Here is a 26,949-nt window from a genome sequence, read left to right as displayed (position 1 = left end):
AAAGGGTAAGGACCTAAAGGAGCACAGACTTAGAGCCCCTGCTCCCAGTGGCTGGTGGGGCCTGGGAGGGAGGGGGCCACCGTGCAGCCAGAGGAGGTGAGCCAGGAAGCAGTGGTGGCAGTGGGCAGCCGGCCAGTGTGGGCAGTGAGGCGCCCAGCCAGGGCCTGCCCCAGGGACAAAGAGACTCCCTGGCTCCGGGGAGAGGGCGCTGCCCCCACACTGGGAAGGGGGCACTGACCCAGCCCAGCCGGGGCGCACAGGGCAGCGGCGCCAGGCATGTTGCCAGTGGCCACGGGAGAGGCGGTGGGTGCCCGGGGCAGGGTATTCAGTACCTGCCTGCCAGGAGAGGTGGGACACGTTTCCCAGGTCAGCAGCTGACCAGCCAGCCCGCCGTCCACGGCCCCCTTCTGCTGTTTCCACCCCCTCCTGCCCCAGGCCAGGCCCCGGCTCCCTCCCCCCCGCCAAGCCCTGGCCCGGCGCCCAGCTGGGCCCTGGGGGCCCGAGTTACTGTAAGCGTCCTGGCAGGCCCGAGGCCTGGACTCTGCCAGCTGGCCATAGCTGCCGCCACCTCCCACTACCTGGCTCGGCCAGCCAGGGAAGGTTACCAAGACCCCCACCCAGCCAACAGGCGACCCCTGTGGCAGAAGGCGGAGGCGGAGAGGAAACACAGGCCCGGCCAAGAGCAGGCTTGCATCCACAGCCGGAGTCCAGGCTGAGCGCCCCCTCCTGGGACCCTGCCCCGACCCACCAGGCTGCCTGTGGGCCCCCCCTCACCCTCCCCACAAAGGGAAGCACCACCTAGCCTGGCCAAGGCGAGGGGAGGGGACTCTACGCCTTCAGGCCCCTTCCCCCAGAGGCACTGGATGGGGCGGGGCGGAGGTGGGGCGCTGCTCGCAGTAGAGCTGCCATTTCCACCAAATGTCGAGAGGTTTGTTTACCCGCCTCCAGCCTCCGTGTCCAGTCCTTGGAGCTATTTATAAGGCCCTCCACGGCAGAGCACTGGGTGGGGGGCGGCGTGAGAGGCGCCGGAGGACAGCACTGTTCAGCTCTCCCTCTGTCCCCCGCAACACCAAACGCAGTCACAGCCATCAGCCTACAAGCCCCCCAAACAACGATCCCCCTTGTCTGGAGGAGCCCTCGCCACTGCCGAAGAGATGTGCCTAGAGGCCCACCTCGGCCTGCCGCCCTCCACCGCCCCTCCCACCATGCCCACCACTCCACTTACTGGCCGGGGATGGCGTGCTATAGCCGCTAACTGGAAGCTGGTGCTGGAGAGTGGTCAGAGCGCCCGGTGGGGAGAGTCCACCCAGCATGGGGGGGAAGAAGAAGGCGTAGGGGGGCACCGGGTATCCATTGAGGTGCCCGCCCCCAGGTGTTGGGCAAGAGCTGCTGTTACTGGCCATGCCAAGCAGCCACAGTCAGAAGGGCAGGCAGACAGTCTGGCCGAAGGCTCTGGCAGGCTTCAGGCCGCCTCTCCTCGGGTCATGGGGCCTGGGCCCAGAGGGGGTTTGGGTGGTCAGCCCACCCCCCCTTCTGTCCTGGAGCTGCGGTCCAAGGCTAGCAGGCTGATCGCAGCCTCCTGGAGCCCCCACTCCAGTTGGGGGCCAGGTGGGCTGGGGGCGTCCCAAGAGCCGGTCCTTTGGTCACACACTTCTGGGAGCTGACACTTTCCCAGGAAGGCCCAGAGCTGGCCTTCAGGACGCCGAAAGGATCCCTCTCCTAGGTGGGCCCGAGCTAGGTGGCTGGGGAGGCCATGTCCTGTGATGCTGCAGAGAGAAAAAAGACAGGTGAGTGGGCACTGAGGAGCAGGCGCACGGGCATTCCCCGCGGAGCTCCCCAACCTGGGCGGCCGGCGATTTTCCCGTGGCACCCGGCTGAGCAGACAGCTGGCACCATGCCTGGCTGGCAGAGACGGCCTGGGAGTAGGGCCCAGACACTGCTGGGGGTGGCAGGACAGCAGAGCCAGGCTGGGGAGACGGGGACAGAGCCCAGAGCCGAGGAGGACTTCTCACCCACAATCCTGAGAGGAAAGGGTCCCCGGTGCCATGCCACCCCAGAAGATTCCTGCAGCAGAGGAAGGCAGCTGGCCCTCCTTCCCCCAAAGCGGGTTACCTGAGGTCAAGATGCAGAGAACGTGTGCTTGAAGGGAGGAGGGAGGGGGAGGAAAAGCCGCTTCCCTAAAGCGGTGGCACTTCTCAGAAAAATGACTCCTAAGCCAGGGGCCCCCCGCTTACACCACTTCCCCCCCAAATCCAAGCCCGAGCACCCCAGATGGGTCTGTCCCACGGGCTGGAGGGGAGGCCCGTTTACATACATACAAATAGGGAAATGGGAACTGAGGACTCCTGGGTATCACCTCCATTGCCCAACAGCATGATGGGCAGGGACTGCCCAGGGTGGAAGCCCCCTACTCCCAGGCAATGGCGGGGCAAGGGAGACTGATCTCAGAGTTCACCCACATACTCTGTCTGCAGAAGCAACCTCCCTGGAGAGGGTGGGAGGTGGGCAGAAGATGAAAGGCCAGATGCCCCTCCACCAGTGCATCCACAAATCCATACCCTGTTTGAACAGCTGGGACCCGAGGACACGCAGAGATAACACCACGGGTAGCAAGAGACAGAGATGAACCCAGAAATTCCACGTCACGGTGAGACAGACAGGCAGCAACAAGAGCAGAGAACGAGACGGAGAAAGAGAAGCATCCACAAGAGGTCCAGGAGGATATATATAAACAGTATCAATAAATATGCACGTATTTATATATGAGTGTGTGTATATACCCACACATATGACATATGTGAGAGACAAAAGAAAAGAGAGAAAGAAACGTGGCCAAGCAAAACCACAATGAGATACCACTCTGCATCCACTAAGATGGCTATAATCAAAAACACTGATAACAAGTACGTGAGGATGCGGAGAAACTAAAACACTCAGACGTTGCTGGTGGGAATGTAAAATGGTGCAGCTGCTTTGGAAAACAGTGTGGCAGTTCCTTAAGAGGTTAAACACAAGAGTTATACGACCCGGGAATTCCACTTCTAGGTATCTACCCAAGAGAAGTTAAAACATAAGTCCACACACAAACTTGTACGTGGGTGTGGCTGTTCATACCAGCACTCCTAACAGCCAAAAAGTAGAACCGACCCAAATGTCCATCAACTGATGAACGGATAAATAAAAAGTTGTACATCCATACAATGGAATGTTATTCTGCCATAAAAAGGAACAAAGTACCGATATACACGACAACATGGATAAACCCCGCAAACATGATGCTAGTTGTAAAAGACTACCTATTGTATGATTCCGTTGATGTGAAATGTCCAAAATAGGCAAATCTATAAAGGCAGAAAGTAGACTGTGGTTACCAGGGGCTGGGGCATGGGTCCGAGGGAAATGGGAAGTGACTGCTGAATGGTATGGGGGCTCTTTCTGGAGTGATGAAAATTTTCTAAAAGTGATTGTGGTGACAGGTGCACAACTCTTGTGAATATATTAAAACCAGTGAATTGTACACTCTAATGGGTGAATTTTATGGTATATGAATTATATCTCCATAAAGCTGTTAAGAAGAAAGAAAGGCGGGGAGGAAGGAGAGAGAAAAGAAAAGAAGACAGGGCCACAGAGATCCCAAATAAGGACTACCTCCCTTTCCAAGCCCTTCCTCCCCAAGCTCCGGCGGTGCCAGGCTCCAGGCTCCAGGCTCCAGGCTCGGACCTGGAGTCCAGAGGACACACACATGGCCAGCGTTTGGCTGCGGACCATGCCTGGGATGGGTGAGTTCTGCCAAGGCCACTATGGACGAGGCCAGGACTTCGGGGCCCAGCCGCGCCAGCCAGCCAGCCTGTGACTGTGCAGGGCTGAGGGAGGGGGAGGGGGACAGGTACTTGCAAGGAAGGGGGCAGCTCCCCTATTGTTAACGAGCATGATTTTGACTGTTACTAATTATGACGACCATAGGGCCTCTCTTCTTACTCCTGAATGAGGTGCCTCCTTCCTTCCCCACGCCCCTGCCAATTCCCTCCCGGGCTGCGAGGCTGACGTCAGAGGAGCAGGGACCCCACCCGTTGGCCAGCTGCCGCCCTGGCCCCCCACAACCCCGAGGGGCGCCACACAAGGGAAACTCGAGCCAGCAAGGGAGGGAGGGGTTGGCTGAGCCTCACCAGCGTTGACAGTCAGACCCTCACATATGCGCACACCCACTTGCAGAAACTCACACGCGCAGCTCCAGGGAAAGCGTCCGGTGGACAAGAGCACGCGTGCTTGCACACCTAGCCTGGGTGCGTGCGGGCACGCACGTGACACATGAGGAGAGGAAACCCGGAGATGCGATCCCTCCACACCTGGGCTCCACACACAGTGAAGCCGGCTCCAGGCCTGCATGCCCGGACCGGGACACAGCTCCCCACAGACGCACAACCACAGCCTCAGAGTTTCCCAAACTGCACTTACCCTGGCCCTCACCCCGCCAGGCGAACCTCTGCACCTGCCTCCCTGCGGGCCGGCCCCCCAGTACACAGCAGGGTCCACAGACACAGAGAAGCACGCCGGTGGATTCACGTCCAAATGGGGGCCGGCCTCTCTGAGGTGAGGCCCAGGAAGCCATTCACTCCAGAACCCAGGCCTCCTGACCCAGCTTTTGCGGGGTGGGGGGCAGCAGCAGATTCGATCTGGACCCTCTGGAGCCAACCCTTGACCCCAGAGGAGAGATTAACGACAGCCGCCTTAATGCCTCAATTCTGCCCCTGAGGAGTTTGAAACTGGACCGTACTTCAAACCTCAGCCACAGATACACACCCCAGGGAGAGTCTGGAAGGTGTTCCCCACCCCCATCGGAGCCTCACTAAAGGAGCTCAGCCTGCAAACTTCAATGCAGTTAGCTCCCTGGGGAAGGCCTTGAGCCAAGGGAAGGGGCAAAGGTTACAGAAATGGGCCAAGGGCCAGGCTGACCAGGGAACAGGGATGGGCAAGGGCAGGGATGATGGGGGCGGGGCCAAAGAGCACAGCCCTGGCCTCAGAAGGTCCCTCTGGAACTACGACCCTTGGGGAGATGCCTGGGCCCTGGCCCCCTGCACCCAGGGGTGGAGAAGACACTGTCAGAGAATCAAAACCAGCACCAAAGAAAGGGAAAACAAATTACCCACATCCAACCTCCACCCTATGCCCGCCACCTCCACTGCCCGTGGGCACCCTCCCTTGAGGGAGAGAAAAACCACGGGCCCACACCTCCCAAACCCGGAGCCCAGCCTCGGCACAGCAGAAAGGGGGGGTGGGGGGGAGGGCCAGAGCACCTGCCACCAGCCAGGCACCCCTGCCCGCTGGGGCCTCCCTCACCCTCAAAAGGCTCCAGGATCCCTCCCCCAGTGTCAGGTGTCCCCAGCTACCCGTTCTTTATGTCCCCAGAGTCACACATCTGGAGAAAAAGGCAAATGTTGGCCAAGCTGTGAAGACAGCAGAAAGAACCAGAAGTCTGAAGGGTCAAATCTCAGCTCTGCCACTTTGGGTGACCTTAGGCGAGTCACTTAACCTCTCTAAGCATCTGTTTACTCGTCTGTGAACTGCCTACCTCAACAACCGGCTGTGTGATTTAAGAGATAAAAGTCCTGGAAAGCACCTAGCACAGCGCCCACCCGGCACACAGGAGGTGCTGGGCAACGGGTCCCCTCCCTCCCCCGCGCCTGCCAGCACCAGGTCGGGGCCTCCCTGGGCAGTATGTCTGCTGTCCCTTCCCCAGCCAGGGCTAGCAGCTGCTGACAGGGCTGAGCGGGAGAATTACCCATTTTCCAGGGTCTGCTTCCCCCCAGACTGAGGACAGGAATGTGGGGAGAGGAATATTCGGGGTGTGGGTGGAGGCCTGACCACAACCCTTTCCCAAATTCCCTTCTTTCATTTCACAAACCAAAAAAGGGAAACCTTTGGACATGGGGAGGGGAGGAGGGGAAGAGGAATAGACGATTTCCCCCCCTACCCTCAGGGAAGAGGAGCCAGGGGTCCCCAAACCCAGCTGGCCCTGCCCCCCTTCTTCACCCAATCCCTCCTCTCTGCTTCCCAGGCTACCCCACTACCATGGCTCGCAAGGAATAGAAGCCAGGCAGTCCTGGACGGGCTGAGAGGAGGGGATAAGGATTGGGGCGCTTAAAAGAAGGGGGGACAGGGGCTTTCCTAGGCATTCTAGACAGTCAGTGAATCATATGCAAATGACACCCAAAGCTCCAGCTCAACTTGGGGGTGGGGGACAGGGACTCCAGCCCTGACGGAAGCAAAGACCCAGCCCCTCTGGACCCCCTCCCCTGTCAGGAGCTGGCAGAGCAGGGCAGGGCGGGACAGGGCAGATTTCAAACCAGAACAGTGGGCTGGAACTATTTATAAACTTTCCAGAAAAATACACACACACTCACATACACGCAAAGCCAAAACCTCTCCCCTCCCCCACACTCCTCAGATCAGCAGAATGGTGAACATTACTCCCTTTTCCCCCTTTTTCCAGAGGCCCCTCTCTCCTCCTGGCCACTCCGGTCCTCTGTTTACCTTTTGCTCTCCAGGCTCTGGGCTGCAGGAAGCCAGCAAGGCCAGCCTCATTTTGAAAGAGACCACCCCAGGAGGGCCTGAGAAGGACCAGCGGGGTGAGGTTGGGACAGTGGAGGGCACCTCTTCCCCACCAGTCCTCAGAAGCCCGGGCCTGCCTCGCTGGAGCTGGGACTTGTTGGAAAACCTGCCCCAAGCACGTGCAGGGCCTGAGCACATCTACGGAGAGAGTCAGGGGAGTGCTGAAGTCCAGCGTCTGGCCTCTGGATGCTGCCACTGCCCACTGCCTCAAGACACAGCACCTAGTCCCAGAAAAGTGGATCTGGTGTCTCCCCAACTTGTACCCGCCCAAGCTTCTGCCCCAGCTACACAGGGCTGCCTGACCTCCATGGGCCATCATCCCCGCAGTGACTGAATACCAGGCAGAAAGGGCAACTGGACAACCCAAGCCCAGGACAGGCCAGGTGCTGGGAGGAGGAAGTGTGTGTGGGGGGGATGTCTGCTGGTCAGGGCAGTGTCCCGACTCCGCACCCCAGGGGCTGCACCCCAGAGCCCCCTGGGAGATGTGCCCAGGGCCTCCGAAGCCCAGGGCGGCTGAGGGGCCCACCCGGAACCAGAGCTGAAGCCTCCCACCCAGTCTTCTCTTGGAGCAGAGAACAGGTGAAAGGGCAGGGGGCAGCCCAGGCCTCAAGGAGAGGGATGGGCCCACAGGGAAGGAAGAAAACAGGAAGAGGAAGAGATGAGGCTGCCGAGGCCACAGCCAGACCACAGGAGTGTGTGGACCACACAAAGGCAGCTCTGTCCGGGTCGGGGACCGAAGGGGCACAGACAAAAGGGGACACCCCCCCAGCCTGGAAACCACCGTCCTCACAGCCAGCCTGGCACGGGGCTTTCCCCACCCCCACCTTGGCAGCTGCCCCCTCACCACTGTCTCCCCTCTCCGCGGTGCAGGAAGCATAACTCTCACAAGGGGCGGGGTCTGCCGAACACACAGAGCAGCAGGTATGTGCGCGGCTGCGCGGCTGCAACCCGCCTCCCCCAACCCCTCAGCTCTGCCCCAACCCTACCCCGGGGCGGACAGACTGTCGGCCCGACCCAGTGCTACCAGCCCCCTCCCGGCGTCCTTCCCTAGGGACCCGGGCTGCAGGGAAGCCGGGAACGCCCGCCCCCGCCCCCCTCCCGCCTCAGGATATCCTTTTGGCTCTGACCCCAGACCAGGCCTGAGTCAGACCGTGCCCCGCCCCACACCCCCCATCCAGCGACCCCCAGGAACTTCCTACGCCCCACGCTCCACACCCACCTACTCAGGTGGGGCTAGAACTAGGGGGAATCTCTTCCCCTCTCCACCCCCAGCTGAACAGGGAAGCCCACCAGGGGGTGGGGCGGATGGTCACAAAGTCCCAGGACCAGCCCCTTAAAGCACAGGGCCTGCGGTATCAGGGTGAAGCGGGTGCAGGCTGTGTGTGGAGGGGAGAGGAGGCCCTGCAGACCACCACCTCCCCGGCCCCAAAACACACACAACTGGGGATCCTGCCCAGAGCCCCTCCCTACTCCAGCCTGGACCCCAAGAAACCACAGAAACTCCCTGGGGAAGGTAGTTTCCATGAGAACACAGGACGGGAGAAGCCTCCAAAGGGAAAGGGGAGAGGGCGCGGAGGTTCCAAGAACGGGCATCTTTCTGGGACTGCGGGACCCAGGCTGGAGGGGACAGGGTCTGCACAATCGGTCAGATTCACAGTCAGCCAAGCACAGCCAGACGTGGTCACAGTCTCCCCGACGCTCAGTCTGAGTAGGTGGCTGTGACTCCTTCCCACAGACAGAAGTCTGGGGTGCCCTGGGGGATCTGGGGCATCGGAGACCACACACACTCAGCTTGAAACAGCCCCCTGGGCATGCCCCCCAATCCCCCCCCAAAACTGTGGGCCTAGGGGGAGGGGCAGCTCCCTCCCCAAGAGAACCAGGGTAGTGCCCGAGGCGGCCATCTCCATGGCAACCAACAACAAACATCCCGGGAACCACAGAGGGCCAGGAAGTGACAGCCACGTGACAGGAAGCCAGTTTTTTCAGTGGGGGGGGCGAGAAAGATTGTTAGCAGCCCCTGGGGAATCAGCTGTCCCCTAAGTTTCCCCTACTTGGAACTGGAGGGAAGGGGTCAGCTGGGAAGGTGGCCACACACACACACCCGACCCCACTGCAGTGTGCGCAGTCGGTCGCAGGGCTGACGGGCCCTCCCTTCCCGCCTGCCACTCACGGTTCTCCCCTTTGGGTCCCCCTCCCTTCCACTTCCTGCCGTGACTGGAGATCAGAGAACTCCCCACCGCAGCTTCCCCTTCTCAAGTCTCGATTCCTGGGCTGAAGGTTTACTGTGGGGCGAGGGACACAAGGAAGGAAGGCTGGGGACCTGCGGTAGGACCCAGGGGACAGAGGCTCCAGGGGAGGAGCCGGGAGGGAGCTACTCCAAGGTAGGTGTGTACACACAGGCACACATAGAGCGAGTGGGTCACGGTGGCACACCACCGGGGCGCAGTGACACACAGAGACTGCCTGACCTCAGGCAGCTCTGGGGAAAATCGAGCAGGGCCACTGGATCCGCCCCGGCGCGCCCCACTCCAGCCCAGTTCCTGAGCCTCCGGGTTCAGCTCAGGCGTCTCCTGGCTTCCAGGCAGGCGAGGTCTCAATAGTGCCCAGCCCCCACCGCCTCTCCCCTGCCTTTCCTGCTGAGGAATCCCCCTCCCTGCTCCAAGGTGCTCGCCCAGACGAGGGCACCTTGGCCGGAGGCGGGGGGAATGGAACCTCCCGCCACCCCCCTCCCCTTCTCTGCAGATGTCCCAGACTATATTTAGCCCAAACCGGGCGGCTAGCCAGACCCAGACTCCCCACTGGCCCGGAGCTGAGCTCCCAGTTTTTATGCAATTAAAACATTAACAGAGAACCACCCCCATCCACACACCCCCATACCCCCCAGCCCAGCCAGAGCAGCCGAGCTCAGAAAACACGACAAGGGCAGCCCAGCCCTGCAGCCAGCGAGACAGCGATGCGGCTGGCGGTCATCGGGCAAGCAGCAATAAACTCATCCCCTTGCCCATGTCCTGGGCCCTATAACCCCCACAGGCAGGACAGGGACATCACCCACCAGATCAGGTTGACACTTGGTGGGGGGGGGTAGGCTTTCCTTGTTCCGGGGCCGGAAGGGAAAGGCATATCCAGTGGGTGGGGGGTTGCCTGGTTGCAGAAATTCCACCTGTCATTTTGCAGCCCCCCTCCCTGGCCTGCTCCAGTTACAGGGCTGGGGGTTGGCAACAGGTGCTGGCCAGGCTGGCAGCAGTCTAATCCCCCACCCGCTCCCCAGGCTGACAGTGGTGCCTGAGGTCCAGGCAGGGGCCCTGGCCAGCAGGATGCTGGGTAAAAGAAGGAGGCACTGCTGCCTGGTGGGGAGGGGGCAGCCCAGGCCCCTTCTGTAAGACCTGGCCCCCTGGACTCTGTGATGTGTGTTGGAGGGTCTGGGGAAGGCAGGGAAACCTTAGTTCCACCACACCTATTTCATTTCCCCACGATGCCAGGCCGGGCGGGCTGGAGTGTGGGAGGTCTGTCTGCCTGCCTCTTCCTCCTCCTCCTCTCCAAATTCCAGGAACAGGCAAGGGAGGCTCCAGTTGCAGAGAGAGAGAGAGAGCAAGCAGGCGGTCCCAGCTGAGAGGGAGGGGGGCCGGGGACTGGAGCGGGAGGCAAGATCCAGACGAAGCAAGAGACGCCCACGCCCAAGCCAGACAGGACAGACACACCGACACTGACACATTCTCACACTCTGGGCCTGGTCCCCGAGTGCCGCCCACTCTGCAGGGACACCCAGACTCCCTCAGCCAATCCTGCCCATCCCCAGAACACTCCCTGGACACACACGGAGAGCCAGGCCTTCGCTCCCACCCCACATCCCCCCACAAACCCTGTGGGCTCCGTACAGCAGCCAGAGGGTGGAAAGGGGAACAGAGGGAGGAAAGACAGCAGGCGTCAGAGAGGACATGGAGCCAAAGCCCTGGGAACTGGGGTATCAGTTGCCACACTCCTTTCCCAAAACCCAGTAAGTCAAGACAACCCTGGCCATCTTGCCAGGAGCCCTGCCAGCTTCCCACACTCCCCAAACCACCACCACTAGAAAGGGTGTGGGGTGCTGGGCGAGTGGAGATTACCCCATTTACTCATCACAGGGATAGGATTACCTTCCCCAGATGCCCATCACCCCCAAACCCAGACAGAGCTCCTAAATGGACCCCACAGAGTCCCAAACACACCCACCCGTACAGCACAGTCTGGGTCCTGCCCTGCCCCTGCCACCCAGAGGACAGGGAATGGGGCACTGAGGTTTTATCTGGGGGCAGGCCCCACCCTGTCACATAGTTCTGAGGACAACCCACCTAATACCCTCAAGTCTGAGCAAGGAGTGGCACAGGGGTGGGGGTGGGGGGGTTCCCAGAGGGCAGAGCCAGCTTCCAAGGCCAAATGATTTAGGGGAAGGGGAGCTAATTAACTGGAGTCTGGGTCAGTACCCCCAAAACAGACCTTAAGGGCCACTCAGACAATGCCCTTTCCCCCCACAATAGACATGGTGGCAGGAACCACGTCATGGTACATGTGGGTGACTATGCCCAGCAGGGCGGCATGGGGGCGATCAGGATGGGGCTGCCCGCAGCTAGCTTCCTGCCAGGCTGCCACATGCCTGGGAGGTGGAGGGGGACCAGAGAGATTTCCCAGAGTGGTAGCAGGGGCATTTAGGGTCAACCTGAAGGATGGGGATTTGGGGGCTATAAGAGGAGGTGGCCGGGATTAAGCGGTTCCAAGCCCAGGGTCTTCTCAGAACTGCCACTGCATCTGCACTGCCCTCATCAGTCTGGCCGGGAAAGTCCTGAGGTGACCACCACATGCACACTCATTAACACCCTCCAAATCCAAGATCCTCAGCTCCCAAGGGTCAACTCCAGTCTGACCCTAGTGACCGCTCTGTCTCAGGACTGACATGGCCCAGACTCCCAGGCAGAACTGACGTCCTAGCCCCTCCCACTGCACCAACATCTTTCATAGCCACAAACTCCCTGATTCCACAACTACCCCTCTTCTTCCTCCAGGTCCAAATACTCTTTCTCTTATTCCCTCCCCCAGACTCCTCTCCACCCCTCACAGGGGAAGCCCCAAGGCTCCAAACCACCCCCCACGGCACCCTGGGGCTTCCCCAGCCCAGCCTCCCCATCAAGCACAAGCCCTGGAAGAGAGTTTGGGGCTTGAGCCCGTTTCCTAGCGAGACCTGGCAACCTTACTGAACCACTTCCCCAGAACCCTGCCCTATGACCACTGCAGCCAGGGAAGGGACAAGAGATATCCCTGAATCTCCTAACCAGGAAACTGGAGGAGGAATGGCAGTTAGGAGCGGAAGTGAGGGTTGGGGGTAAGCAGCATGGGGTGGGGGAGTGGGGGAGTGTTCCTCTGAAAACACACACACACACACACACACACACACACACACGTGCACTCATCTCGCAGGTAGAAGGCAATCTGGTTACAGAAGAGGGAGCTGGCACTAGTGGGGGCCAAGGGTACCCCTCCATGCCAGCACGTGGGCAACCTATCCAAGGTAGGATGAACGGTGGAAAAGCGTCTCCAAGACTGGGGGGCTTTTCTTATCTGATTTCCACATGAGTTAGTCCCCATCCCCAGCCTAGCACACTGGAGGCCTGGCCTCCTTCTCACGTAGCCTGACAATAGGGCAATGTCCAGAGAGGAGAAGGGGCATTGCCAAGCAGATTTTCCAGCGCCCCCCTCCCACATACACATCTGGCTAGCAGCTTCCCCGCCTTCTGGGTGGCACCAGGTCCCAGACACCCTCAGCAGAGCAAAGACGACCAATCTATTCCTTCCTCCCTACACCCGCAAAAGCTTCCATGACTCCATGGTGCCACCCGACCCAGAGACATCCCTCCCTGGCTGCACTGGCTCCCGTCCCCAATCTGACGGCTCCCCGTGCTCCACGGGGGACACCAGCTGAATGGGCCCCGCCCCCCAACCGGCTGCCTCTGGTGGGGGTGGGCCCCCGGGCTGATTCTCCCCAAACCACAGGGCGGCTCAGATAACAGGAGGGAAAGAAGGAGGGGGCTAGTCCGTTGGGCATCCGATCTCTCCCCAAACAGGTTTGAAAGTCTTTTTGTTTTGCTTGTTTGTAAGGAGAAAAGTGAGAGAGAGCAGGAGTTCCCAGCGGCGGTTCTGCCACAGCTCGGGCGCCGGAGACACGCGCGGCAGACGGCCCCAGACGCCTCACGGCTTCGCGCGAAGACACGGGCGCAGACAGACGGGGCTCCCCCACCCTGAGCACGGTGGCGCGGGGTTGGGAAGCCTAGGAAACCCCAGGTTCCCGTCGGAACCCGTCCGGCACCGGGTCCCCGCCCACGGGTCCTCTCAGGAGCAGGCCAAGGGGCCGCGATGCCTGCGGGAGCCGGAGGCTCTCTAAAATCCCCGGGGGAGAGGTTACCTCGCAGTGGGGGGAAGCAATCCGTCCGGGTCGCCCGCGAGCAAGGCGTCTGCCCTGACCCTGAGCCTTGGAGCCGTTCGGCGTCAGGGGTTGCGGGGTCCAGGGAGAGGAGCGGTTTGGAGGGCCGCGGCTCAGGGGCGCGGGGCGAAAGCAGCGGCCATGGCGAGTCACGTGCGGAGGCTGAAACTTTACCCGGAGCCCCAGACCGGGGGGCGGAGGGTACCGAGCAGCGGGGAGGCCCTCACCCTCGGGCCCGCCCCCGTCCGCCCTCCGACCAATCAGCAACCAGGGGCGGGCCCACAGTATCACGCCCCCCCCTCCCCTTAACAGACCCGGGAAAGGGCGAGTCTTAAAGGAGCCGCGCCTAGCAGAAGGCTGGACCGTGGGAATCTGGGAGAATCCCTCCCTCTGACCCAAAAGGAGACATTCAGAGCGAGAAGGGGGAGTTCTGCGCAAAAAATGGAAGGAGGGCTCGGTAGAGAAAGGACTGCAGTGTGCGGTATCACACACTCTTCACACTCACAGGGGCAAGGATCATACGCACACACCCCTCACACCTAAACCGGGGTTAGAGGGACTGCGACGTAATATGGAAGCGAATACAGTGACTCCGGCCCTATCTGTCAAGCCCCTGACTCCCATAATTATAATCCTCCTCCAGCAACCCTTGAAAATGAGAGCTGTGTGACCTTGAGCAAGTCGCTTCCTCTCTCTAAATCCTAATTTTCTCACTGGCAAAAAAGGAGTGCAAAAGCAGGTAGACCGCCCTCAAGTACACCTGCTCACCTCGTCTCCCCCAAACACGTTTCCAGCTCAAGTGGGTCGGAGGAACTCTGGCCCGACCCAACCCTTCAGCAAACCCCAGAACCCTCCCCCAAAAAGGACAGCGGCTCTTGTGATCTTCCAAGAGCCGAGTAGGGGGCGCCCAGGAGCACCCCTACATGCTACGGGACTCTCAGACCCAAAGCTTCTTTCTCCTGGCCCAGGCTGGAGGAGCCAGGAAAGCTCGCATTCTTGTTCCAGCGGGGCAGGATCTGAATTACTCTCCCTCTGCAGAGACCCCAATCCCCAACACAGCCACAAGCCCCCTCCCAGCCTGCTGCTCCGTTTGGGAGGACCATCTCCCCACCTCTAGCAGTCCACTGGGGGAGAGAAAGAGGAATCAATAGGGAACACCCCCCTCCCCGTCCCCGGTCAGAGAAGTAGCCACAAGTAACCCCACAGGACTTCCCACTGGAAGGGGAAGTGCCACACTCCCAGGCCTCCACCCCTGACCCGGCTGGCTGAGCTCTCAAACCCACCGGCCCGACGGCCCCCGCTTTATAGACAAGGAACCGCAGGCTGGGAGTGGACACGGGTTTAGTCCCCGATCACCCTGGCACCGGTTGCACAGCCGGGTCTAGGACCGAGGTATCTGATTGTCTCTCTCCAGCTTTGGGGCCCCAGCCTGGGTGAGATAGGACAAGCAGGGTCGGCGGGACGCTGTGCCCTGAGGTCCGGCGGCACAGGGGGAGAGCGTCCGGGCAACGCTTCCCCAGGCCCCTTCCCGCCTGCTGGGCCTGGCCGTCTCCCGCTCCCGTCTGGATTTCCGTCCGCCGGTGCGAACCGCCCGCCCAGCCCCTCCCACCCTGTCCCGTCCAGATCCATCCGCAAACATGCGCTCAGCAGGCAGGAATGCGCCAATGGCTCCCAGATGTGGACGCCGACGCTTAACCCCTTCCCCCCCAGCTCCCCCCCCCCAAAGGCGTTCTAGCTTGAGTCCAGCCAGCAGCAGGGGGCGCCGCCCCGATGAGGGACCAGCCTGGGAGGGGACTTAGTGCCAGCCAGCCCCTAAGCCCGCACAGGCTCCTCCTGGCCTACATTCTACCAGTCTTCCTTCCCGCGGAGGCTAGAGGGGAAGGATCACAGACACAGAAATACAAGTGTGCACAAACACAGGTATACTGCCTCCCACGAAGGGTGGCCTTCATGTACACCTGCCAGCACAGAGGGTCAGGTACGCTCGCGCACACGGAGATGCAGGTGTGCAAATGCACACCCAGGACACGCATATGTGCACACGCACGTGCCCATTCAGAGCACACCTGTATGCACATATGTATGCACATGTATGCACACAGAACAAGCACATACAAGACAGGCATCTGTGCATATGCACAAGGTCATGAAGCAGAGGGTGCAGGTGTGGCACACTCCTGGACAGAGCAGTAGACCCTCAGGCACATGAGGGAAGAAATTCATGCGCCCACAAACCTGCTCCCCACAGGGGGCAGTTGCTCACGCACAGAAGATCCGCACCCAGGTATACAAGCATACAGCCTGCACACCTTGAGGGCACTCCCTCCCTGCCCAGCTGAACTCCAGCTGTGCTGGGCCCACTCCAGTGTCCCCACCCCCCCCACACACCCTCCAGGGACCCTCATGCAGGAGGGAGAAGGAGGCAGCAGGAGACTGGCAGAGGGAGAAAAGCCACAGTCCCAGGTGCTCCTCACTCCTTAAAAAAGACACTCCTTCTTGGGGCCTACCCTTCCCCTGCTGCAGGCAGAAGGAGATGGGCTGGGGGAGGAGCCTGAGCAGCTGGCTGCCCAAGACAGGGATCCCTCTTCCCACTAGAGGAAATCTGAGAGAGCCCTGATAGGTGCAGGCCCGGTGACAGGCCCCCCACACAGACAAAGGAGATACAAAACAGCTGTGAAACACCCCGGGAGAGCCCACACTTCCCCCAAAACAAGGCCTCCCTTTCATGGCCTGTGGGGAACTCCTGCATCATTGGTAATCATCGGAACAGAGGATGGGAAACTTTGACCATCTGGATGCAAGTGGGGTGGAGGTGTCTGCTGGAACCCGAACCGACCCCAACAGACTCCTCTCCCCCTCCGCAGCCACCCAGCTCATCCCCAAAGCCCCCTCATGGCTCCGCACATCTGATTCTCACGGTCCTGGAGGGTCATCTAGGGCAGGGCTCCTGTTTCCATTGTACAGATGAGGAAACTGAGGCTTCACCAGGGAATTGCCTTGCTCAAGGTCATACAGCTTGTCGATGGCAGACCTAAGATTCAAACCCACAATCCCCTCCTCACACGCCCTCCCATTTACTCTGAACGAAATACATTTCCATGCGGTACCCTGCTCCCTCTTCCTTTACCCTCTCAGCAGAGCATATGGAAGAAACACCAGCCTTGCCTGGCTCTGCAGAGTCGTGGGTGGGGCCAGGGAATGCCAGAGAGAGATCAGAGAAGATGCTGGGGGCTCCACACATAGTCCCCAACCCCACCCGCAAGCACGATGCCCACCTGCCCAGCAGGCACGGCCAGTGACTCAGCTGCATCCGGGGGAGATGCCAGGGCAGTGACTCACCTACCGAGAAGAGCTGAGCCTGGCACCTTGCCAGCCCCAGGACAGAAGTGACTTAGTCACCGAGACTGTGATATCCAGCAGGAACAGCCCAGGGACTGGGGACAGGGGCAGGCTGTGTCCTCCATGGTTATGTGCATTACAGGCATCCTGGGGCAAGCCATGGCTTTACCCACCCCTGCCCCCTCCCCACTGCTCACCCCCACCATGCCAGGCCCTGCTCCAGTGCAGACAAGTTTTGTGAGACCCCCTGGGCTGCCCTGCCTCTCCCCTGAAGCCTGCCCTTTGCCCATCACTCACCACCCACTCTCCCAGCCCCGCCTCCGCCTGCCACCCAAGTTGTACCCAGGCTGTGAGTCTCCTTTAACATGTCTTGGCAACACCTCCTGCCGCCACAGCCCCTCTCACCACCACCCGCCCCCCCCCCAAATACACACATGCACTCATACACACTTCTGCCAGCCCTGCTTCTGCCAGCAGCTGCTGAAGTTGTTCAGCAGGAGGGGAATCGGGAGGGTGGGGTGCAGGGATCGAGTTACCAGAGGCTGATGGGGTGGGCTGCCACCCAATCCCTTCCCCAGCTTGTCCTCCTCCCTGGGCACAGCCTGCCTCACCCACCTGCTCCCCTCCCACCTCTGGCTGGCAGTGGACTCCACCCAAGCTAGAAAACAATAAATGTTCAAGGGTATTTGTCATGCTAAGACCAGCCCAGTATATGAGAGAGAGGGAGAGAGAGAGAATGAGAGAGAAGACAGCGATGGACAGAAAGAATAATTCCCGTGCTCAGTGCCCAGGCTACAACCACTAGGTGTGTGTATCTCTGCGTATGTTGAGCCAGAAGTGGACTGAGTAACTCCCCAAGTCCTGGGAGAGTTGATGGGGCCCAAGAGGAGCCGACCGGCTGAACAACCTCAATCCATTTGCACTATTGATTTCTCATACACTGCAGCCTGCCTGATGGGGGGGGGGAATGATAAGAAAGCCCCCCAGAGACATAGAAACTGAGCGGAGAGGGGGGAGGGGCCCCTGCACCCAATCTGTGGCCCACTGAGACCGTGGCAGGGGACTAGGAGCCATCGGGTGGCAGGAGGGAGGGTGGGGAGTTGGATTCAAGCCTGTCTGGGACACCTTCTTCCAGCAGCATCTGAAGCTGATTCAAAGAAAGAAGGTGGGGGACAGAAGCACCATCAGCGGCTACACAGGCAGGGCTCTGAACAACTGGAGAGAGAGGGTGCCATTCATACCCTGGTCTATGGAATGGCGCCCCCTGCAGCTGTGCAACATGGTGGCCCTGGGGATGAGGCTGAATTCTGAGGAACCACGTTTCTGCACTGAACTTTCTTACCCTGCACCTCCAACCAGCTGCCTCTGCCTCTAGGCCTCAGAAGGGCTCACTTCTGACTGTGATCAGAAGCCAACAGCAATCTCCCCATGCCTACCCCCTTCCTGGTTGAGGTGGATTGGCAAACAACCACCTTGACCTAGGCACGGCAGGATGGGCACTCACAAAAGGCTCTGGAGAGTCTGGAAAGCTGCATCCTAGCCCTTGGTCTGTCTCTAACCCATCCTGGGACTGTAGGCACAACCCCCAGCCCTCTCTGGGTCTCTAAAATGGAGTTAGACCGAGATGCCCCTTCTCAAAGGGGTCTCCAAGCTCCCGGCTCGCCAGCCTGTGAGACTTTTGGAACCTGCCCAGCACCTTGATTCACATCTGTGGCCACAGGCCACCTAAACAAACCCCAGCCCTGACCTCCTTCCAGCCTGGACACAGACTCTCTCCACATGGTGGAGACTTACAAACACACCCAGCTGGGGTTTACCGGAGACCCTGTGTAAACAAGCAGAGAAGGAAACAAACCAGGAACCCAGCCCTTGCTGCAGGAGGGGAGGGAGCACAGCCAGGTCGGGGGAGAGACCATGACAAGAGAAAAGCAAACAGTGCAAGGGGCCTGGGCTGGGGTTCCAGTGCAGTCAACGACTGGTTGAAGGTCCTAGGGCAAGTCACATGCCCTCAGTCTTGCCCTCTGTAAGGGGGAGGGATGGTCCAGGCACCTCTAAAGCCCCTCTGGTTCTGAGTCTATTTGGACAGAGAGAGCCCAGTCCAGCCCATCTACCAGGTCAGGACCCTCTCCCCCTCTCAAGGTTCTGCCCGCCACGCATCCTTGCTCTGTCTGCTGCCCCTCTGGCCCTGCCTCACTCCCCCACCCGCCTGCTTACCCTCACCTTGGCCAGCCCCTCTGCCTGCCCCGTGCTTTTCTGCACGTCCCTCCTGCCAGGGGACAGACCAACTAAAAATAGTCCCTGCAGCCTTTCTCGCCCACAGCTGCCCAAAGAGCAGGAAATGAGGGGGGCAGGGAGGCCCATGTCCTGCTCTCCCCCACAAACTCCCAGCCCCAAATCAGGTCCAGCCCTCCAGCCTGGGGCTAGTGCCAACTTGGCCATCTCGAGGGCATCCCACACCCCTTCTCTAGGGGGAGGCCTGCCCAGAAGTGCCTACAATCAGAGAGCTGTCCTTACCCCACGGGAGGAGGAGAGAGGAGGCCAGCGGTCTAGAGGGAAACCTTCCCAATTTCTGAAAAATCAGTGCCAACCACATTGTGGGCACCGAAAGGGCAGGGCCTGGCTCCACTGACTGGTCTTTTGAGGGCAGAGGGAATTGGTGTGGGGAAGTTTGTGCTGGTTTTCTTCATCCTGGCCCAGCTGGAAGGAAGACAAAATAGTGCCCCAGCCTCAATTACACTAATCCCCCGCCCTCCCAAACGTGTGGGTGCAGACAGAGGGGTTTCGGTAGCCCCCCCCCCCCCAGATACCATGGGAAAAAAGCTCAAGAGGCTAGATCTTGGCTCCCACACGGAAAGATGGAAGCCTGGAGGCAAGAAGAGGCCATGCCTGCCAGGCTGGGCAGATGCTGCCCTGAAGCTGAGTCAGAGGTTAGGAGGGAGGGGCCAGGGTGCTGGGGCACCAGGGGCTACAGTGCCCCGACCCCTAACCCACCTGGGATTTCTGACACCTCCCAGCCCTGGGAGAAGGCCCTCCCCACGCAGGAGGAAGGAACCCGGCTTAGCGATTCTCTGGAGGCCTGCAGAGCAGCCCTGCACCATGAGGCAGGCGGGAAACCCAGGAGTCCTGGCGCCCGGCCCAGAGAGTGAATGAGAGAAATACCTTGGAGTGGAGGAAACAGCCCAGAGTGAGGCAGACACATGGTGCCCCAGCAGCTCCCAGATGTGGCCCTTAAGGAGGAACTGGCCAGAGGGGCTGGATGGGGCAAGCAAACACATTTCTGAACAAGAAGAGAGAAGAAAGCAGAGCCCTGGGGATGGGCAGGGGGCTGGGCCAGCCGGTCTCTCACCTACTCTCCTCTCCTCCTGGTCAAAGTCCGAAATGCTGAGGTTAAAGGCACTAAATATCAAAGAGGTCCTGGGGTCCTAGGTGTGTTCTCCAGTTCCCTTATCTCCAGACCCCAGCCTGTTCGTTCCTGAGCTTCCCCTGGCACCCCTTCCCTGGGGCCAAGCCAAGCCAGGAGTCAGCAGGCCCAAGGTGGTGCCTAGGAGGCCTGGGCAGTGCCAGGGGCAGCCCTCATACCATCCTCCCACTGGCTTCCCTCCTGCCTGCTCTCAGCCGCCACACATATCTCAGCTGTCGAATCCGATTAGGGCTCCTGCCCAGTGAGCCGGACAAGGAGGCCACTGGGCAGGGGAGAGACAGGCACAAGGACGCTGAACAGGAATGACAGGAGGAAGGTGGAGATGGGGCTCAGGGGAGAAGGTGTAGAGCCCCAGAGGAAAAGAGCTGGGGGCCAGCTACAACCTACATTAGGGGAATTCTGCAGCCCCTGGGGCAAAAACCCTGTCTGCTTCCTCCATCCCCCAGATGGGCAAGGATGGGGGAAGGGAGCTGAAGACGGAGAGATGACCTAGATTAGAAAGAGAATCCCATCCTAGAAACCCCCTCCGCCCCCCCCCCCCCCCCCCGCCGGCGCCATTACTACCATTTGCACTGGGCTGTAGGATACATTGCTTTATGAGGTCTTTATGGCCGTATCTCTATTAGGCAAGTGGGTCTTGTTACTATAGCCATTTTTATAAATGAAGAAACCAGAGGCTTAGAGAGCTGTATGAATGCACATAGTTAAAAGACCGAGCTGAGTCTCACATTCAGGCCTGATTCTCAGTGCACCGCTCACACCTCACACTCAGAATTTACTTTCCTTCCTGGGTCAAGAGCAGAATGAAGTCACGCTATTATCCAAGTTTTCCTCTAAAACCAACCCTTCGGGGATCTGGGGGGTCATGGAGGGATATAGAACACACCCCACACCCAGACAGAGTTACCAGATAGGGATGTGCCACTCACCTACCACACAGAGAGCTAGAGGGGTTCCCTCAAAACATGACCCATCTCTTCCATTGCTCCCCACCCCAGTCTGCTACGCCCAGAGGCGACACCCACACTTACAAACACGGTTACCCCGACAAGCCATACACCCCTCCTGCAAACCCACCAAGCCAGAAGGAGATGCCCTAGATCTTCAGAGAACAAGGCCTCTCAGCCCCCAATGAGAGGGACAAACAAGTCACTGTAAACAGTAGCTATCATCCAACCCTCTCCCAGAGAGCCTGCAGGAGGGCAGAAGCTTTGGGGTAACACCAGGAGCCTGAGCTCTGAAAGCCAAGGAGCCCAGGGAGCTGGCATGGCTGGGCAGCCTCCCTGATCTGGTCCACACCCCCTTCCCCAGCCATCTGGGCTGAGTCTGTTCTGGCCTGGGCCACACTCTGGGATGTCTCAAGGCACCCAGTCACCTCCATCCTAAGATTATAGATCTTACAACCATATGGTACACACACACACACACACACACACACACACACACACACACACACTCACAGTGGGGGGGGCGCTTTTCATAGGTGTTGAGGTGTTGGCAGGGATGGGAAAGACAGCTCTTTAACCTGAAAGAACTTTCCCCAGAGAAAAAGGCCACACACACACACACACACACACACACACACACACACACACAGAATTGTTCACAACCTCCACTACCCTCCAGCAAAGCCTTTGGCCACTCAAGTGTGCAATGAGCCTGGAAGGGGGCTCTGGTTCTACAAGGTGAGTAGGGAGTGGGGGGCAAAGTCCTGAGCTCTTAGGGCTGGGGGGGCAGAGAGGAAGCAAGAGAGAAATCTCCCAGGGAGTCTCGGGTCCCCGTCCGGCTCCCTGTCCGGCTCTCTGTTACCCCAGCTCTGCCAATTCTCCCCTCGAGGTGAGGTGGGGGAAGGGGGATTAGGCAATACTGCAAAGGAGGGTGCAGGGGCTGGGGCCCGGGCAGACCTTCCCCCCACTTGCCATTCTTAGATAGAGAACGGGAATGCCTCGAGGGGCGTGCAGCAAGGGCGCCGGAGGGCGCAGGGGCTCTGAGCTTCCAGACACCCTTCAGCTCCCAGGCTCCCACCTCCCTGGACTACAGCGAGCAGTGGGGGAGGAGGCATGGGGAAAGCCTGAACTGCCGAGAGGGAAAAGACCAGATCAGAAGCGGAGAGGCCAGGCGGAAGGCGGCCGAGGGAGAATTGGGAAGGGGTGTGCGTGGTCCTACCTGCTCAGGTGCGTGCCGGCGGGGGGCGATGGGGTTCCCAGGAGAACTGGGGAAGCCCTCTCAGCTCGATTCAGGATTCCCCCCTGCTTCTGGGTTAGGCTGCTGCAAGAGGCACGGGTTCCCGTTGGGTCCTAAAGCCCACTCTCCAACCAGGAGGCTCTCCCCACCCTCTCCCACCGTCCCTGACTGGGTCAGCGGATGCAGAGCTGAATTGATGGGGCAGAAAGAACTCACGGTAGAAAGACGAGGTCTGAGTCATGGGCTGGGCCAGCAAGAGTCCCCAGTGTCAAATTCACAGCACATGGCTGATTTTAGCTGAGGATATTATGGGACAGGAGAAGAAGACATTTCTTCTGCCTGCCCTGACCAGATGAATTTGGGCTTTGGGACTGAAGCTGGGGTTAAGATCGCTTTCCTAATCACTCCCAAGTAGCTTGGCTATTGAGAATTTGGGGAAGGGGGAGTTCACTTTGGATGGGAGCTCACTTCTACCCTCCCCCTCCTAGACAGAGCACAGTCTCCCCTTCTCTCCCCCACTATTCCTAACTGCCTAGAAGACCACGTCAAGTGGGAAATAAAAGTCCTGATTTCCAGCAAGTAAAAAGAGCAGTATGACTTGGATAGCAGTTGGAAACTGGCAGTTCTATATCCTTAGATCTGGGAGTGTGTGCCGATATACAGAGCCAGGTGAGAGTATAAGCAAGTGGGGCTGGGGGAATTTGGGTTACATCCATTAGCAGAAATGGCAATTGTCAGTGAACGAAGGGGATGCAGAACCTAGGGGTCAACTCGGGCCCCTACCCAGCCCTTAATAGGATCCTGAGACTTTACTAGAATGAATACGTAAAAGAAAGAATATTTTCCCAGGTACGACTTAGGATAAATATAGAGGGGCAGAGGGCCTCTTATGCACAATTAGATCAACTTCAAGGTTACAGACCCCGTTTAGGATAGCCCACCTTCTCCAGAGGGAGAACTCAGGGTTGGTGGGCCAGGTGGGCCAGGGAAAGCTGCAGAGGGCTGGGGGGAGAACATTTTGCAAGGAGAGTTGCACATATCTCCAGCACCAGGGCAGGGAAAATGTCATGGGGTGAAGGGCCAGGGGAAGTCAGGGACAGAGTCGAGGGAAGGGAGAGGGCATGGCTTCTTCCTGGAAGAGGCAGGAACTGGGGAAAGTAGCTGGACGGGAAGTTTGGAGGGCCCCGGGGTGGAGTCCATGGGGTGAGCTCAGGTCAAGCCTTTCACCCTAATCTGCCTCAGTTCTCTCCCAGCTGTTAAACAGGGCTCTCGGTTCTTCCCAGGCAGTTAATGAGTGTTTACAGAAGAGCCCGGAGATATTCAAATCTCAGCTGGGCCACCACTACAGTTATAAAGCTCAATAAGGGCTGAGTGTCATTTGGGGAGGGGAGGAGTAGAGGAAGAGGGAAACAGACTACTCCCTTACAACCTAAGGATAAAGCCATGCTCACAGAGCAGCACAGGCCTCAGCTGCCACAGGATATCCTTGTGCCCAGGGATGGAGGTCACACACCTCCATCCCTCCAACCACCACCAAAGGATGGCCTGCAGCTAACTGTGGGCAGAACCCAGGCTACAGCTGGTCTTCATTAACTCCAGCCTTTTTCACCCCCCCCCCACCCCATACTGTGAACCCACAGCTTCAACAGGCCCAGGCTGGAGGGGCTGCCCTAGCCCGACCTTGCAGCTGACTCTGGGGTGGGGGGCACTGCACCAAAGGCCAAGCTACCAGCTGAAAATAAGGTTGAAGCAAGACTCCCTTTTTGCCACTGGGAGCGAGCAGGGAGGAAAGAAAGGAGTGTGGGGCTGAGAGGGTGGAGGTGGGGGAATTTAGGGCAAGCAGCAGGCAGTGAAGTCAGCGGGATCGGGGGCCGGAAACCCCTACACCCTGGGGCCAAGTCCTACTCTGGCTTCGCCTTCAGCTTGAGTCTTGGCGGCGCCCCAAACTAGGGAAGGCCCCGGCTGTCCCTTCCCGCCTCCCTCCCCCCACCCTTATTAAATACATATTTTATCTCTCAGCATCTTCATTATCTTAACTGAAGGAGACAAGCAGTGGATGGCGGCAGCAGAGAGCACGAGGGTGGGGGTGGGGGTGTGTGGGGGTGTGGGGAGCAGACGCACCCTTGTTATAAAGTGCTGATCTAGCTCTTTCATGCAGTGTGGGAAACAGAGGAGGGATCAAAGGGAGCCAGGCTGATTCAGAACTCAATTAGAGCTTTTTTAAAAAAGAGCTGGCTCTCTCCTTTCGCCAGTCTTCAGACAGCCTTCACCCAGGCCCCTTGCACCCAATTAGCTTCTCCTGCCAGCGCCTTGGGCTGGGGTTGAAATCAAGCGGAGGCCAGAGGGCAAGGCTTCTTCCGCTACAGAACCACCTCTTCTGGGAGACGGAGACCTGCTGCTGTTCGTAGCTTAAGACAGAAATGTCTTCGAGGGCACCTGATCTTTTCGGGAGGAACCGGAGATCACATCTTTCCCCAGAAGTTAAAAAGTGGGACATCAGAGGGTTTCCCTGGTGGCGCAGTGGTTGAGAGTCCGCCTGCCGATGCAGAGGATGCGGGTTCGTGCCCCGGTCCAGGAAGATCCCACATGCCGCGGAGCGGCTGGGCCCGTGAGCCATGGCCGCTGAGCCTGCGCGTCCAGAGCCTGTGCTCTGCAACGGGAGAGGCCACAACAGTGAGAGGCCCGCGCACGGCAAAAAAATAAAAGTGGGACATCAGAGGTGGGTTTCTCCCTGATACCTTGCCAACTAGAGGCACAGCTTCTGGCCCATCTCTAGGGACATTAGGGAACATCCAGACAGGCACCCCTTCTTCCCAGCCTGTAGGTGGACTCTCTCCCCAAAGCCAAGGCTTCCTGGGAGCAACATGGAAGTTGCCTCAAGCAAAATACCACATCAGAGGGAGCCACTGGAACGCATCTGTGAGGCTGATAAATGCTGTGCTGACACATGTTGTAGGATGGAGCACCCCTCTTTCACAATGGCCTTCTCCACCTCGGTGCAAAAGCACGAGCAATGTCTGCCTCCAGATTAGAACTGTCCTCAAGATGGAGGGAGAGGCAGCATCTTACTTGGTCATGTATCTGTTCACTCAACAAGTTTATTGAATACCTCCCAGGTCTCAGGCACTGTACTAAGTGCTGGGGACAGATACAAATGTAAATAAAATCTCCATCTCGGCTCTCTCTTTTTGTCTCCCTCAGTAGTCAAGGTAACCTCTCCACAGATATTTTTTAAAAGCCCCAAGTCGTATCTCTTTCCTCCTTCCCAATTCTTATTGCTGCATCTTAAAAGGACACTGAATAAAGGCAGGGAGCAATGAAGGGGAAGAAAGAGAGCTCTGCCGACTTTCTGGATCTCTGGATAGCTTGGACCTCACACTGTCTTGCCAGTCATCCAGCCACAGGCAGGTCTTCACTGAGCCAGAAATGTCAGTTGCAGCTCTGGGGTTGAAACTCATGCCAGTTTTATTGTGTCTGTGTGCGTTCCATGGCAATACCCACCAACACTCTATGGAAGCTTCATCTGCTACTGTGAAGAAAAATAAATAAACCAGGATACAGACACACAGCCCACCACCTTCAAGAGGAAGAATGTAGGTCAGCATCTCTGCCACTACTCCCTGTGAAACAGCCTATGCTCCTGGCAAAAAACAAGTAACCACAGGCTCAGCCCAGCCCCTTAAAAATCCCACCACCTTCCCAGAGCTGTCAGCTTCAGTGAGAAAAGGACTTTCTGCCCCCTCAGTCTGCTCCAGCTGTCTGAATCACACTGAAGACCTCGCTGACAAACATGCATCAGGTGTTGCTCCCACAAGGGCAGCGGAAGCCAAACAGGGACTCTAAGTCAGCTTCACGCATCACTGACAGAACCAACCCTGCTCCAATTGCTCAAGTCTTAAGAGCATCAATGACCTAGAAATTGACAGTGTGGGGAGAATGGAAGGAAAGGAAACTAACAAACTAGTACACAGAAAACCTGATTTCCAAATACCAGGGGAAAGGGAGAGAAAGGAGGTAGAGGGGAAAGAAATTTGGCCCCTTTGAATCTGCAAACGCGATCTTGGCTCAGAGCCATGGAGGATGCATAGCAGCCCCACTGCGAGGCAAGCCATGTTCCTGACTCCAGCCCTGCAGTTAAGAGGAAGGCGCCAAGCCTCCAACACAACGAGGTGGGGAGGCTGCTCCTTTTTGGGCAGGATCCTACTGTGGACACAGAACAGACAGCAGCTGCCCACAGTGTGGAAACAAACTGTAAAGCAGTCACGTCTCTTAAGGCTGCAGCATCCAATAAAATGTAATTTAAATCAAGCCCCGCATCTGTTCTCAATCCCATTCAGTCTCTGCTTTCCATCAGCCTTCGGACAATCTCTGCAATTATGCTGGTTAACCCTTATAGCCCCAGACACTTTCCAAGCTTCTAGGTATAGAACTGTGTCCTCCCCTCACAAATTGCTCTCAGAGGGAATGAATGCTCTAGTAAAGGAGTGTGACGGTGAGACAGTCAGACTCCTGTCTATAGACTATGCGCTGCTACACACACCGGTGGGTAGTGTTCATTTCAGAGGGCTCTGTGTGCCCTTCTATCCCATACCACCTGCTGTAGACCAGATCACATTGCAAGGATACAGTGGGCAGCATGAACGAAACAGTGGCCAACAGATCATTTGTACACATATCAAGTTCTCAAACCCAAGCCATGTTGGGAAGGCGGGAGGAGGCACAAGAGCTCAGGGAGCAGCAGACTTGGTCACTGGCTCTCAGACCATTCATAGCACACATGGTTTGCATTCCAAGCATTTGCTCGAGTTATAAAAGTACAGCAACCTCCCAAATGAAGCAAACTTAAGTTTCTCTTTTCCCCTTCTCTCAAAACTACCCCAGCCCTATGCCTGCACTTTCGAGGCAGTCAGTGTTATAATGGTGCCCTCTGGCGTCCCTGTCACAAATT

General features: G+C 58.5%; 1 protein-coding gene across 4 annotated transcripts in view; it reads right to left on the bottom strand.

The window, feature by feature from the left end:
- Positions 1–22,115, bottom strand: part of RARA (retinoic acid receptor alpha) — a 43,647-nt gene extending 21,532 nt beyond the window's left edge. Inside the window, exons 1-2 of one of the 4 annotated variants that reach the window (XM_067717246.1) lie at positions 21,984–22,115; positions 1,226–1,766 (exon numbers count right to left, since the gene is read on the bottom strand). In XM_067717246.1, the coding sequence (XP_067573347.1) occupies positions 1,226–1,403 (178 nt within the window). In that variant the 5' untranslated portion in view covers positions 1,404–1,766; positions 21,984–22,115. Of the gene's footprint in view, positions 1–1,225; positions 1,767–7,453; positions 7,537–13,039; positions 13,262–21,983 lie in introns of those variants that run through there. The other 3 variants (XM_067717251.1, XM_067717245.1, XM_067717248.1) reach the window with 3 other exon arrangements.
- Positions 22,116–26,949: the final 4,834 nt, after the last annotated feature.

This window comes from Pseudorca crassidens, chromosome 19, assembly GCF_039906515.1.
Source record: "Pseudorca crassidens isolate mPseCra1 chromosome 19, mPseCra1.hap1, whole genome shotgun sequence".
NCBI lineage: Eukaryota > Metazoa > Chordata > Mammalia > Artiodactyla > Delphinidae > Pseudorca > Pseudorca crassidens.
This window is presented reverse-complemented; position numbering and strand designations above follow the sequence as displayed.